Source organism: Anabas testudineus, chromosome 2 (genome assembly GCF_900324465.2).
Source record: "Anabas testudineus chromosome 2, fAnaTes1.2, whole genome shotgun sequence".
NCBI lineage: Eukaryota > Metazoa > Chordata > Actinopteri > Anabantiformes > Anabantidae > Anabas > Anabas testudineus.
Window position 1 is genome coordinate 14,032,880 of NC_046611.1, and position 13,910 is coordinate 14,046,789.

Consider the following 13,910-nt stretch of genomic DNA (forward strand, 5'->3'; position numbering starts at 1 on the left):
CAGTTTACATGACCCGAACCTTTTTAAAAAAAAAAAAAACCCTCTCACTACTGACACAAGCTGTCTCCAGGTGTTTCTGTTCATCTCCTGAGGTTGTGATGAGTAACTACACTTGTCCTCTTTAAACGGAGGGTAACGCTGCTTCGTTAAGGTGCAGTACCACCTCCGGCCGCCAGAGCGGCGCCAGCTTTAGTTTCTCCAGCGTAGAAGAAAAACACCAGCTCAGCAACAACAACAGAGTTCTGATCCGCACGACTTCAACGAAAAGGATTAAAACTTTAGTTTTTCTCTCTCTGAAAGTTAATTTTCTTCACTTTTAGACCGTCAACATGCCTTAACTCACGGTGTGTGACACCACCACCGTTAACGATGCTTGTGGTGAGTCTAATTCATTGAGTTGAACACGAACTAACGGGCATTTACCGGATAATTAACCGTAAAAATTTGCTTTAGTTCAACTATTAAAAGTTTAATTTAATTCACTAACATTAACGCTAAACTCTGTTTTAACGACACTGTTACAATATAGATCACTTTTGTAAGCCCAGGTTGTAAAAATACTCGTTTAACTAAATGTAAAACTTTCAGATATGTGCAAACTTTTATCTTTTAACGCCATTAAAGTTTTTTAGTCTACAGCCAGACCATATTGTACCAGAAAAAATGCCACTCCTAGACTTGTCAAATCTGGAATAGATTATCCAAATAAATTAAATCTTCTTGTTGACATACAAAAACTTGAAACCTCTGTTGACCCTGAGTCCTGAACTGGGAGTGAGACTCCCCAGCTCTGCTCAATGTAGGTTGTAGGTTGAATGAAAAAACAAAACAAATTTTAAGACACCACTCCAGCTCCTAGAAATTATTTAGTCAGTTTTCACTGTTTCCTGGTGCATCTGGGATCAACTGCTGTGGCTGTGATGTAGATGGTGGATGGATGTTTCCTGGTGTTTTACAACCAAACAACTAATCAGTTGATTGAAATGATCACGTCCAGGTTCATTAAACAAGTTAATGATTTGTACATCAACAGGTTGACATCTCTGTTTTTCTCTTTGTGATGTCCCTCCTGCAGATCGTCGAGACTGTCCAGGACCAGGAGGAGGGAAGGAGGGAGGTGGGCTGCCAGAGCGAGCCAGTAGAGAGCAGGGATGTTGCTGTTCAGGTGGACCTTAACTGGAGACTAGTAGGTGAGTCTGCAGCACTACACAGGCACAGGTCATGTGTGAAGCATGTCTCACTTCTTGTCTGTCTTCTTGTATGTGTCTCAGGTGTTGCCGACATCCCATGGCAGTGTGTCTCTGTCAGAGCAGATAAACCAGGAGGGGGCGCTCTGCTGCACCATAGCAGCACAAACGCGACCAACGTGCTGGACACACGACCCACCTTCTACTCCATCTATCCCCCTTACACTGAAACAGTGCTACCTACCATGCCTCTGTTAAGACCTGCAACTCCAGACCTCCAGCAGCTCCACCCGGCAAGGTCATTATCCAGCATGCCTCTGTATCAGACTGTTCCGCTCCTGCCACAGGCAGCCAGCCCTGTTCTACAGAGCTTACCTTTACCCAGTATGCCTTTGTGGAGCGTTCCCTCCACTGCCGGAGTGCAGCGTGATGCTTCTCCCTCATCAACTCCTGCAGACACTTTAGTTCCTCCTCCTGGACTTATTGCTCCTCTGAGCCCCCGTCTGGCTGAGGATGAGGAGGAAGGTTCCTTGTTAAAGCAGGGGAAAGGTGAGTTTCCTGTCAGTCTGTTCCAGTCTGGGTCAGTTGATGTTAAAAGACAAAATCACATTCACATCCAGCCACCATTGTCTGATGTTTGTCACTTGTACAAATGAGGAATAACAGTTTAGTAAAGAGGAAATGAATCAAGTGGCAGTTTTGTCATTTACTGCTGCCTTCATCCTTTCAGCCTTTATTTATTCATCATTTACCTCAGTTTACATCCATATAACATAAAAACTTGCCCCAAACCTTTGGTGAAATCATACAGTTTTCTGCATGTGAGAAAATGTCTGACTCAGACAATCTCCTGCTGTTACCTACATGTGTGAACATGCAGGTCTGCACAGTGTCTGGACCTGATTCTCCCGATTCATGTCCAGAGTTTATGTGGAAAAGTGCTATTGTGTCAGTCTTGCTGCTTTAACACTGTTCACTTACTGTCTTTTATTTCCTCTAGGTGATACATAATCCTAATAATCACAATGCCTTGGTGATATTATGGTATTTTATAAACCTTGGCCACAAAACATCCAAGATCCTGTTTTGATCACCAGAAGCAGCAGAAGTGTCATGAACATCAGTACTATCCACTGTAGGAAAGGCCTTTAGTTTCCTAGAAGTTACCCTGAGGTTCTCTGTGACTTCCTGACCTATTACAGACCTGTTCTTGGTGATCTCTACACTTCAAAGACTCTTTCACTCTCTCACATTATGTGAACTAATGTGGAAGATGTGTGGTTTTATCTGTTTTGTAAATACTGGCTATCGTTTGCCAGAGTGAACATTTGATTCATGATTTCTGTGTTGTTTTCTTCTTCAGGTGTCTGTGGTAACAAGCATTCCATAGTAACATCAGAGAAGAAGAAGAGGATGTCTCAGTGCAGAGAAAAGTCTCAACCAGCCTTCAAACAGACTAAACGCATAACAGGGAAAGTTACTAACACCATGAGGGGGGAGAGGAAGACCAGTAGCACTGTCTGCCAAAAGAGGAGCAGTGAGGAAAGTGAGGATTCGCAACTTGACCACTGTCAGCATGTCCTCCACCCTGTGGAGAGTAGCGCCATCACCAAAACACAACAGAGTGGTGGGAAAACTGTACAACCTGCAGTGCAAATCCAGCACACCTCAACTGACAAAGGGAAGGAGGAGGGAGAAGGTGTAAAACCTGTGAAGAAAATAAACAATAAGACAGAGCAGGCAGGGAGGCCGAGGAGGAAGACAGTCGGTCCACCAATCAGATACCTGCTGGAGTCCGAGGTGAGGTCAGACAGTCTGTCTGCGTCCAGCCACAGCAGAGTGAAGGTGAAGAAGAAGATGGAGAGCAAGAGGAAAGAACATCAGGCAGAGAGAGAAGAGGTGGAGGTAACAGAGAGGACAGACAGCAGCAGGGTGGCATCCCCCAGGGATGAAGCGGTGGGTCGGTGGAGTCAGCCCTGTCAGGTAGGTCCTTACTTTGAAAGGTTCATGGTTTTATCCAACACATCAGTTTTTACTGATCAGACACTGAAAAACGTGAGACTGTGATTTAAGCTTTCTGAAAATATCATTACTTCTGATAAATGTCTGATTAATCTACTTAATAAGACTCCTTACAGCTGCAGAACGTGGATGTTTCTTAATATCAAAGTGATCCAGTAATAGTTTGTGAAACCCAGACATTAGCTGCTGATAGATAATTTGGTGATCCATTAAAGGTGGGCTGCATACCTAAAGTAGTACTCATGCCAAACTCCTTTGATGTTTTCGGGTATTTTTACTGTGATAAGTAGTCAGATTAGTATTTTCTGTTGTAACTAACCCTAACCCTAACCAATCACCTGAGAGAACCAATCTGTTACCTGTCTGCCATCAGGTGTGTGGTCTGGTCTTTACCAAACAGGCGTCCCTGCAACTCCACCAGTCTGTCCACAAAAAAGATCACCCCCGCCCTCACTGCGGCAACAGAGGCAGTGCACATGGAAACAAGGAAGGTCATTGTGACACCATGACAAAAGCAGCCAACAAACTGAAGGAGGTGGAGGATAACACCAAGAGCGAGGGAGCGGAGGACAGAGAAGAAAAGAGTGAAGAGGAGGAAAAAAAGCCCCTGCCTCCACCTCCCACCGTGTCGTCCGATTGGTCAAGACACACAAATCGTGTAACCAGAAATTTACAGTGGTGGGCCGATTTCCGAACCCAGATGAAGAGGAGGCAGGAGAGCAGAGAAAGGTGGAGGAGGCAACAGGAAAATAATGGAGGCAAGGAGAGGAAGAGAAAGACGAGGAGAGAGGAAGAAGAAGAGGAGAAAGAGAAGAAACGAGTCTGTGTGAAGGACGAGGGTGGAGAAGAAGATGCAGAGAGAAGGAATGGAGGAGAGGAAAAGGGGAAAGAGGTGAAACAAGTCTGTGTGAAGGCAGAGGGTGAAGGAGAGGATGCACAGAAGAGAAGCGATGGAGGAGAGGAAAAGAAGCAGGACACACAAATGGAGGCAAAAAAGGAGGTGATGGAGCTGCCTCCAAGGCCGAGGAGGAAGATGGTGGGTCCACCAATCAGATACCTGGTGGAGTCAGAGGAGCAGGCACACGGTCCTGTTACAGCCAATCAGGACACGAGAAAACCAAAAAAGAAGAAGAGCAACGCTGAAGGAGGAGCTTCAGACATCACAGCAGTGATTGACAAGTCTGAGAGACAGACAGGTAGAACCAATCAGGAGGCAGCAAACAAACTTAAACAGAGAAACGAAAGACCAAAAAAGTTTGTGATTGATAGTAAGGCTGTGCACAGGGCTTCAGACAGAGAGACAGGTCAAATAGTCTTAGAGAGACAGACAGGTCACGTGTCCTCAGAGGGAGAGTCAGGTCAGGTGGCCTTGGAGAGACAGATGGGTCAGATGATCACTGATAAACAGACATGTTCCATGGAGATAGACAGAAAGACAGATCAGATGATTTTAGACAGACAGAAACAAACGGAGAGACAGACGGGTCACGTGGTCACAGAGACAGAGGTAGGTCACATGGTCTCTGAGAAAGAGACAGGTCACATGGTATCAGAAAGCCTGACAGAAAGTCAGACAGGTAGCAAGGCCTCAGAGGGAGAGACGGGTGACAATTTCTCAGAGAAACAGACAGGTGTGAACCAATACTGTTACATGATCCACAGAGACCTGCACAATGGTCAAGTGACCATCATCCCCCCCTGCTGTGTGAGACTGCAGCGCCTCCTCTGATTTAGGGTTAAATGTTGCATTTTCTCTATGAGGTTCTGTTCATGTCCTGTAATTTGGATTGAATGGGTAAAACTAGACTGGACACACTCCATAGACATGACCGGCTGCTGTTTACATGTTGTCAGTGTATGAAGCTCATGGTTGGAGCAGAATTACCTTTTTTTTTTGGATGGAGAATTTGGTTTATGGACTAACTGAATGTCAGTACCAACTCAGGGGATATTAAGTAAAAAACCCTCACTTCCTGATTTCTTCATAAATTCATGTAAACAGCTTAGGATAAAAGTTCCCTAAAACTGAAGTGTCCCATTACTGTTGTCTGAATGTCCATGGGTTCACTCACTGCTCGCCACACATAGGAGCTGCTAACAGGTAATTCAGCTGCTTTAATGGGCACAGTTTGACTAAATCTAAATAAATATAGTTTTAGAGTTGAGTTCACTGCAGAGTTATGCTTCATATTTACTTCCATCAGAGTGAACATATATTTACTAGTTTACTGTTTGTTGATTTGTTTGTATATATGAACTAAAGCCCTTGTCAGGAACTGTTTAGCTGTCAACTTTAAAATAATTTCCACGTCCAAATCTTTGACTAAACATGTGGTTATTATTTTCTGAGCTCTTCCTGCACTGGCTGCACCAGCAACCACAGGTAGACAGTTTCACTTCTGTGATATTGTATTTTTCAGTCTGGACACTGATTCTTGTATAAACGACTGTATTTCCTGAACAGCAATGACGTGTTCACATCACCGGGAAGATGGCAGCTCTGTCTTTAAATCCCCAATTGAACAAAATACAAAGATACACATTAAACTATAAAACAGTGAAAAACCCATTAAATTGCTGCTGTACATAAGTGATAAGTGTTTTACTCAAGAGCTGGACATGTGATGGTTTAAATTACCATTCTTGTTCAGTATAGCACTACATTCAAATTCAGCGCAACTTAAACAACTCCCATGTTTTTATTTATAGGCACAGATTTCACAGATGTAATGAATTATCTTTTTAACCCTTACATGACTGACTGTTTCCCATCCTGCACACATAAATGTGGAATCTTAAAATGGGGCGCCTCTAGATAAAATTTGTTTAACAGAATATATGTTATTAATGATTTAAGTGTTTGTACCTTTGTCTGTTCATAAGTCTATTTACTGTATTGGTATGTTTATTATTTTCTGAATGTTTAGGAGTTTTCATATCTCTACTAACAAAGAGGAGGCACTCCAGGTCATTTATTGTGCTAAATCTACAGAACCTAACAACTTTTATTGTGTTATTTGTCACAATCAGTGTGTATTTATTGTGTAGCAGATTTAATAAACTGTGACTGTTTATGAGTCTGTTTTTATTTCAGTGTCAGGTTGCACATATACTCTGTATCATCTTTGTTTTAATTTAAATAATATAAATGGCCTTTAACATTACACATTACATTTATTTTTGAAAGTTTTAAATATTTTTGCTAGCCTGTTGTAGGTACTGATTTGACTTTTTTATTTCTCATGTGATCAAACGAAGCTACACCAAACATTGATTCCCTTGATCATTCAGGTGCAAACAAAATCAACTAATTAAATCCTCATGATCACAAATCACTTCCTCATCACCACTCATTACTGACAGATCTGTCCCATGTGTTGTTAGATAAAATAATCATTACACATTTCGTTTCTTTACAATATCTTGTGCGTGCTCTCACCATCAAAATCATTACGGTAAAACCTCGTTCTATATGAATTACGGTAAAGCAGCAGGAACAGGAAGTGGATTCAAACAGCAGCAGCGGTGTTTTAGTTGTATTGAAATAAAAATGAAGTTCGTGTCGACATGACTGAAAGCGGCGCTCAGGTGAGACGTCACGTTACTATTTATGCAGTAATCAGAGTATTTGTGCTAAACTTTAAGAGCCAGTGAAAAGAGAATTAGCAACATAAACTTTATTGATGAACTTTTCACTTAACACTTCACTGTAACTGCTAGTAGCTACTGTTACTGGAGGTTATGTGCTGGTACAGTGTCGCTGCACAAGATGGTACGGTCTATGTGCTGGTACAGTGTCGCTGCAGAAGATGGTACGGTCTATGTGCTGGTACAGTGTCGCCGCTGCAGAAGATGGTACGGTCTATGTGCTGGTACAGTGTCGCTGCAGAAGATGGTACAGTCTATGTGCTGGTGTGCTGTATAACAATCTGTATCTCTGCAGCTGTTCGCTCGCCTGGAGGCCCGTCGCTGCCTGAAGGACATCGAGCCTCGACTGTTTCCTGAAGACGGAGGCCCCGATCATGGTGATTGGGAACTCTTGTCAGCTTCTTACAGCTGCAGAACTTGCTTGAGAATCGTCATGTTTTTAAGTTTTCTTCAGTATCACAGTAAAATAGTGGGAGTTGTTTGTACTTCTAGAGATAAATTGCAGACAAGAGCTGATCACAGAGAATTCAGTTGCAGTCACACTTTGAATAAATGTGTAGCTTTTCCTATAGAAGAAGATCATGTTTGATTAATCGGCTCACGTGTTTACAGGTGAGGTGGTCGAGCTGTATGGCACAGAGGGAACAGGTGAGTTCATCTTACAGTTAACAGTTCTTTGAACTGTGTGTCTGGTACATTATATGTTATATGTATGTTGCACCTGTGTCTCAGGTAAGACGGAGCTGCTCTACCATCTGCTGTGTCGCTGTGTATTACCTAAAGCAGCTGGAGGACTGGAGGTGGATGTAGGGTTTGTGGACACTGACTACAGTCTGGACATGTTACGACTGGTCAGCATCCTGGACAACAGACTGAACGCAGGTATACACTCTCAAACCAACGAAGAAGTAGAGCGATCTAATCACACAGACTCTCATCTCAGACTGTGAAGGTCTTGTCGACTGCATCTTGAGGAAAAAAATCATCCTCCACATTTTTAAATCAGGTTTTTACATCAATAAGAAAAGCTCATTGTACCAACATCCAGTTGTCTGGCCATTAGAAGGCTAAAGTGGTCCGTTATGAAGTTCTAATGATGTTTCATTAGATGAGATTTCATATTTACAAAACCACATTTTTTTTAGAGAGAAATAATAACAATGAATGTTGTTAGTAACTGAAACTTTAAAAATGACAGCTGTTATGTTTGGAGGTTTAATGTTTAGAGATTTGAGATATAGTTTCTAAACATTTTTCCTAATAATAATTCAGCACATTGATTTAGTTATTTAAACACTTAAAATTTTGTATTTTGTTTAAATCTAAAAAAAAATAATCTAATTCCTTATATTACTTTTGTTGATGTCTAAAACCAGAAACTGAAGCTTAATATCTGAAAACCTCAGAACACCTGAGGTGAATGAATTATTGAATATAAATCTCTCTCTCTCTCTCTCTCTCCGCAGCTCGCTCTACCAGCTCACCGTTGGCCGGTTCTGATGAGGCGGTGCTGCGTTCATGTCTGTCTCGCCTCCTGGTCGTCCACTGTTCTTCCTCCTCCCAGCTCCTCCTAACCCTCCACTTCCTGGAGAACTCCCTGTCGTCGCGCCCCGCCCTGGCGCTACTCCTCATCGACAGCATCTCCGCCTTCTATTGGGTGGACCGCTCCGAGGGTGGGGCCAGTGTCACCAAACAAGAGGAGAGGCTCAGCAAGTGTGCAGGGCTGCTGCATCGACTTCTCAGGTGGATTTTTATCCTTACAAGGTTTAATTGTGCACCAAGAGGTTCTAGTGCTCTTTTAGGAGGATCTAGTGCTGTTTGACCATCAGAGAACCAGTTCAGTTCTCGTTTGTGAGCCAAGCATGCATGTCAACCAAACATTTTGGTTTGATTCAGAGTGATCTAGTGATCTGGACAATTTAAGGGTCCAAGATCATATGTAGATATTATGGGTTCTATAGGTGTTCACCACCACCACCAGGGTTTGGAGTTGTTAATACTTTGGTCTGACCTCTGGCTCTTCCTCTCAGGGATTACAAAATCACCGTCTTTGCCACCTGCCACGCTATCAGGAGGAGCAACAGCGGCCCCTCTTCTTCCTCCTCCTCCTCCTCGGACTCTGACCGGTTCTACCTCTGTCGTCCCTGGCAACAGCTGGTGACCCACCGGCTGCTGTGCTGTCGGCAGGAGGCTTCAAACAATATGGCAGCTGCAGCAGGAGGCAGCAAAGAGCAGAGGAGGCGGCAAGTCTTCACTGTCCACTGCACTTCCTCCTCCTCGTCCTCCAGGACAAAGACTTACAGGAGCAGCTCGTTTTACGTGACTGATGGAGGAGTGGACTTTATCTGAACTGTCACCTTCTTCTTTCTACTCAGTCTCAGCGTTGTAAATAAAAAGCTATGTGTGCAGGATCCATGGTTCTCCAAAGGATCTTCTACAGTGGTTCTTTAAACATTTCTACTGCCGTATAAATACATTTATTTATTTCTAATAAAAGTCTGTCATTATTTCTGTTATTTTACTGTGTGTTTACTGCAGAGCATGTATGAATATGTCATGGATGTGACCACTGATGAGATTCCACTGGTCCCAGAAGATTGTTCTTGTGGTCACTTGGAAAGTTATAGGGTTTACCTAAAAAGTTCACGCCCTTAAACAGATTATTAGGTTTTTTTCACTGAGGTTCTACAGATGTTTAGGGTATATTTGACATTCAAGGGGTTCTGGATTTCACTGAAATAGATTCACAGGTGGTTTCCAAGGCTTTAGAGGCCAATAATGTGGCTGTTGAGGTGGGGATATTCTAGTTGTTCAAGGTGTTTCTTTGTGGTCATTAGAAAAGTGGTAGTCTTTGAGGTTCTAGAGGTCCTTTTCCTGGTTCTCACAATCATTCAGGAGGTCCTAGGGGTCCTTCAATGCTGTTAGTGGTTCTATGTGTATTGGGGGGAGTTTTTTTATTTTATTTTATTTTATTTTTTTTTAATTACAAATCTTGTCTTTTAAAGTTGTTAAAATCAGCTCCTCCTTCAGTAGAGTGCTGCTGAATCTTTGATCTCCCAGGATTACTAATCTGATCCTATTGAATCGGGCACTTAATGTACATACTTCTGTAAATGTTTGATTGATTAAACTTTGTTTGAATAGCAGCATTTTTAGAATGATGTATTTGTAGTTAAGTAAATCAGCTGATGTTGTGCATCATATAATTTAACTCCTAATTTAAAATGATAACACAATCTTCATACTCAGTGTGGTGGTTATTTGGTTCTCGTGTGGAGCACGTTGAGCAGCAGTCCGGATCCGGGCTGGATCCACTCCATGTTCTGGATCCACTCCATGTTCTGGATCCACTCCATGTTCTGGATCCACTCCATGTTCTGGATCCAGTCCGGGACTTCAGGTCTGATGACAGAGACCGCTTCACCAGAACGGCCCTCCAACAGATCCCTCCGCGGGGTCAGACACACTTTTTACACAACACAAACAAATGAACCCAATGTGACACAGACGCACATGATCCTGTGCCTTTTGAAGCCTCATTCCGAGTGACAGTCGCTATATTCTGGGTGTCAAATATAATCTGTCGCTGAAAAACGGTTCAGCTCCGGTACGGTAGTAAACGTTTTGTGGGACCTACTTCTCCTGCTGGCGCTGACAGGCGGTGCTTCGGTCGCTCCCAAACATGGCCTCCATGACGGAGCGACCGCTTCAACTTTAATTTTTCGCCAATTTTCTGCAGAAAAACCGTGTTTTTCCCTTCTAGGATCAACGGGAATGTTCCGTGGGAAAACATTAACATGCCAGACTTGTGAAACAGATGTTATCTTTCGGAGAAGTTCGCTGTTGGATTTAAACAGATCGGTTTAAGTTGGCTGGAAAGCTGGAGAGGAAAAAGAGAATTGCATCAAATCAGTAAGGGCGCTTTTTCTCTCTGTTTCTCGACACCTGTGCAGGTTTGCTTCTCAGTTTTTAGTTAAATGTTAACAGCTGCTGACGCTAGGCTTTAATATTTAAAGTGTGGGGGGTGAATAAGCGCGCCGTGGAGCCGGGATGCCCCGTTTCTACTGCGCGCTAATAGCTAGCTAATGCTAAAGCTAACGCTAACAGAGAAGTGATCAGTCAACTGGGCGGTCCGAGGGAGCTAACGGCTAACAGCTAGCTGTTTCCACGCTGCACGTTAATTTACACTTTTAATACACTAATTACCACAATTCGTCGACACCTAACGCGTGAAGTAAGTGTTTATTTGTCTTTTAAGCTGAATTTACTCTCACTACTATGCTAATTGCCAGTGTGACCCAGGTTGTAATTCCTGACAGATGATTTAATTAGCATCATGGTAACCAGCTGTTTAGTTACTTACACTTCATCATGTTGTAATCACAGGGATCTAATTAGATCAGGAGTTCAGTTTATAATGGTGGTAGAGTTGTAAGTGTCAGTTCTTTTAATTATTTATTAATCAGCAGATTATTGTTTTCACTTAATGGTTTACTCTGGAATATGATGGTAAACAGTAGGTGGCTCAGGTCCTTACTGTGGTTTTTATTGATCTTTTGGATCTAGGAGGTTTTAGAGACCATTATTGTTGTTCCTGTTGTCATTGAGGAGCTGCTAGGGGATATGTAGGTGCCTCAATTGATCCTTGGTGTAGTTCCATTGCCCCTTTAGATTCTTGTGGTCATTTTGTAGGTTATTAAGTTTGTCATTCAGGAGGGTTGAGGTTCTCTTATGAAGTTCTAGTGGTCCAACAGTGTGGTTTTATGGTCATGATGTTCTTTGGGCCCATGTAGGAGGTTTTACTGGGTTCTCATGTAGTTGTTGTGGTCATAAAGAGAGTTCTGGGGACCTAACTACTACATGGCTCTGTGTAACAAATGCGATTTGAATACATAATCAAATAAAGTTGTTTGAACACAACGTTGATGCAGGTGATTCTTCCAGTGAAATTTATGTTGTGGTTCAGAACAGTTATGAAAGAGCTTCAAGTAGTTTGATCGCACTGTGATAGTTTTTAAAGCTAATCGCTTTGTAATATGACAGGAAACAGTATGTGTTTCTTGTGGTTCAGGAAGCTCCAGCAGTCAACAGGGAGATTTTAGTGGGTCTTGTTTTAATTAAGAAAGTTCTAAGTGTTATTCATGGTTCTAGGATTGTTAAGTTAGTTCCCATGATCATTAACAAGGCTCTAAACATTGTTATCATAGAGGTGTTCTTGTGGTCCTTCATATGTTTTAGAGATCATTTAGCAGGTTCTGCAGAGTCTAAGGTGGTTCTTGTGGCCACTGAGACTTCTTGGTTGAAGTCACTCATTAAGTTCTTGGGGTCACACAAGAAGTTCTACATGACATTAGTTGGTTTCAGAGGTCCTTCGTATGGGCATTGAGGTCACCGGAGAGGTTCCGATGGATTTGTTGTCATTAAAAAAAGTAGCCTCTTAGCAGTCATCTAGGAAGTTCTAAAAATCCAAATGGTGGTTGTTATAGTCATTAAGAATCTTCTAGAGACCTGAGTCCATGCAGTGTTATCCCAACTAAAGTTATAGGGTTTCCTTGAAGTATCTGAACATTTTTCGCTGGTCCACCAGGAAATGTAGTCCTGCCACCTGTTAATTTTTGCTAAGCAGGGTAGGTTTCACTCTTTAAAATTCTTATTTTCTTCTTTATGATGGTACACCTCCCAGTGTGAAAAGACAGTTTGCAAGAAAAGACACAGGACTTACAAGAACATTTAAATTTGTCTGGGCTTTCTCCTGTATTCTGAAGTCTAATTTGGAGCAGTAATGATTAGTCAATAGGCAGAAAATTAATACACATTTACCAAACATTTGACGGTTTCAACTTCTTATGATGAGAGTCTTAAGATTCTCTGTGTCACTAATCACAGTAAACTGAATCTGTAGATGGGACAGAACAGGATATTTGGAGACGTCATGTTTAGTTATAACAAACATTTTATATTATAGCTATATTATAGCTTTCCTCAGACCAGATTATTGATTGATTAATTGATAATGAAAACTGATCTGTGATGAAGCTCAGCCTTTTTACTATGACCTGCAGTGTCAGACACACTTTGATTGTAAAGAAAATAAAAATAGTAATGGTAATAAAACCAGACGTTGCCAGCACACTGGCAGGATTCTGCAAAAACTGACAAACGCTCTAAATCTAAGCATAAAGATGAGAGCAGGGGTTTCCTGTACTGATGTGGATTCAGTCAGTGATGGCTTTTTCTGGTTTGCATCAAAGGAAAAGTTCAGTGTCTGTTGACAAGTAAATCCAGGTGAGATGGTCCTCCCCTCTCATTGGTTAAATCCGTCTGTCTAACCTGTAGACTCTCATTTATTTAAATGTATTTATTTACCCAGGAGAGACGTTTACTTACACATACTTCGATTTACATACATTCAAAATAAAAGCTTGTGCACATAAGAAGTTAAAAGCTGTTCCAACTGACTCCAGAATTTCACAGAATAATTAAATAAAAATGGTTTAGCAGATTTATTTTCAGTTTTTGAGTAGTAGAAAAGTAACTGACTGAATATCATTATATTGGAATATAATTGATTACAGGTTGAGTTGTTGCACGGAGAAGAAGTCGACTTAATATTAGAAGACTGTGGTGATTCTCTCACAGGCTTTCCTCTTACACTCTGGACTCAGAAATGCTCTGTTAGCATTTGCTTCATTTTTATTTCTTTAGGGCTTTGGGATTAGTTTTCAATATTATTTCACATTTTAGAGAGAACAATAACAAAAACAGTAGATGTAAAGGAATGATGTGCATATCTTATTGTAATAATCCATTAAAATCAGTATGGCTTAATCTTCCATACTGTAGTTATGAGCTCACAGTGTCGCCATCATTTTGTAGATGTATTTTCATTTGAGTTTCTATGTTGTGAAAAAGTCTATTTTTGGAAAATAGAGAAAGTGATTATGGATGAAAGATTTCATCTGTGATACATGAAGCCATCCAGAGATCTAAATTACAGTAATGAATATGTTAGTGAAGATTTAGTCTAAAGGTATTGACCTGCTGCTCTGCTTC

The 13,910-nt window shown here is 41.7% G+C and overlaps 3 protein-coding genes across 12 annotated transcripts in view; all 3 read left to right on the plus strand.

Moving 5' to 3' along the window:
- The first annotated feature begins 191 nt into the window (after positions 1-191).
- On the plus strand, positions 192-6,272 carry LOC113163524 (DNA ligase 1-like). Its single transcript, XM_026362255.2, has 5 exons — positions 192-378; positions 1,076-1,190; positions 1,272-1,736; positions 2,551-3,170; positions 3,583-6,272. The coding sequence occupies exons 1-5, from the start codon at positions 370-372 to the stop codon at positions 4,936-4,938; spliced, it is 2,565 nt and encodes an 854-aa protein (XP_026218040.1). The 5' UTR covers positions 192-369; the 3' UTR covers positions 4,939-6,272.
- Positions 6,273-6,706: 434 nt separating this feature from the next.
- On the plus strand, positions 6,707-9,364 carry xrcc2 (X-ray repair complementing defective repair in Chinese hamster cells 2). The gene is made up of 6 exons (XM_026362328.1): positions 6,707-6,797; positions 7,153-7,234; positions 7,470-7,505; positions 7,590-7,739; positions 8,324-8,600; positions 8,888-9,364. Exons 1-6 carry the CDS (start codon positions 6,777-6,779, stop codon positions 9,204-9,206), a joined length of 885 nt encoding a protein of 294 aa, XP_026218113.1. The 5' UTR covers positions 6,707-6,776; the 3' UTR covers positions 9,207-9,364.
- Positions 9,365-10,527: 1,163 nt separating this feature from the next.
- Positions 10,528-13,910, plus strand: part of kmt2ca (lysine (K)-specific methyltransferase 2Ca) — a 49,827-nt gene continuing 46,444 nt past the window's right edge. For all 10 annotated transcript variants that reach the window (XM_026362168.1, XM_026362171.1, XM_026362169.1 and 7 more), the window contains exon 1: positions 10,528-10,769. The gene's annotated coding sequence lies outside the window, so the exon portion shown is untranslated. The remainder of the gene's footprint in view (positions 10,770-13,910) is intronic.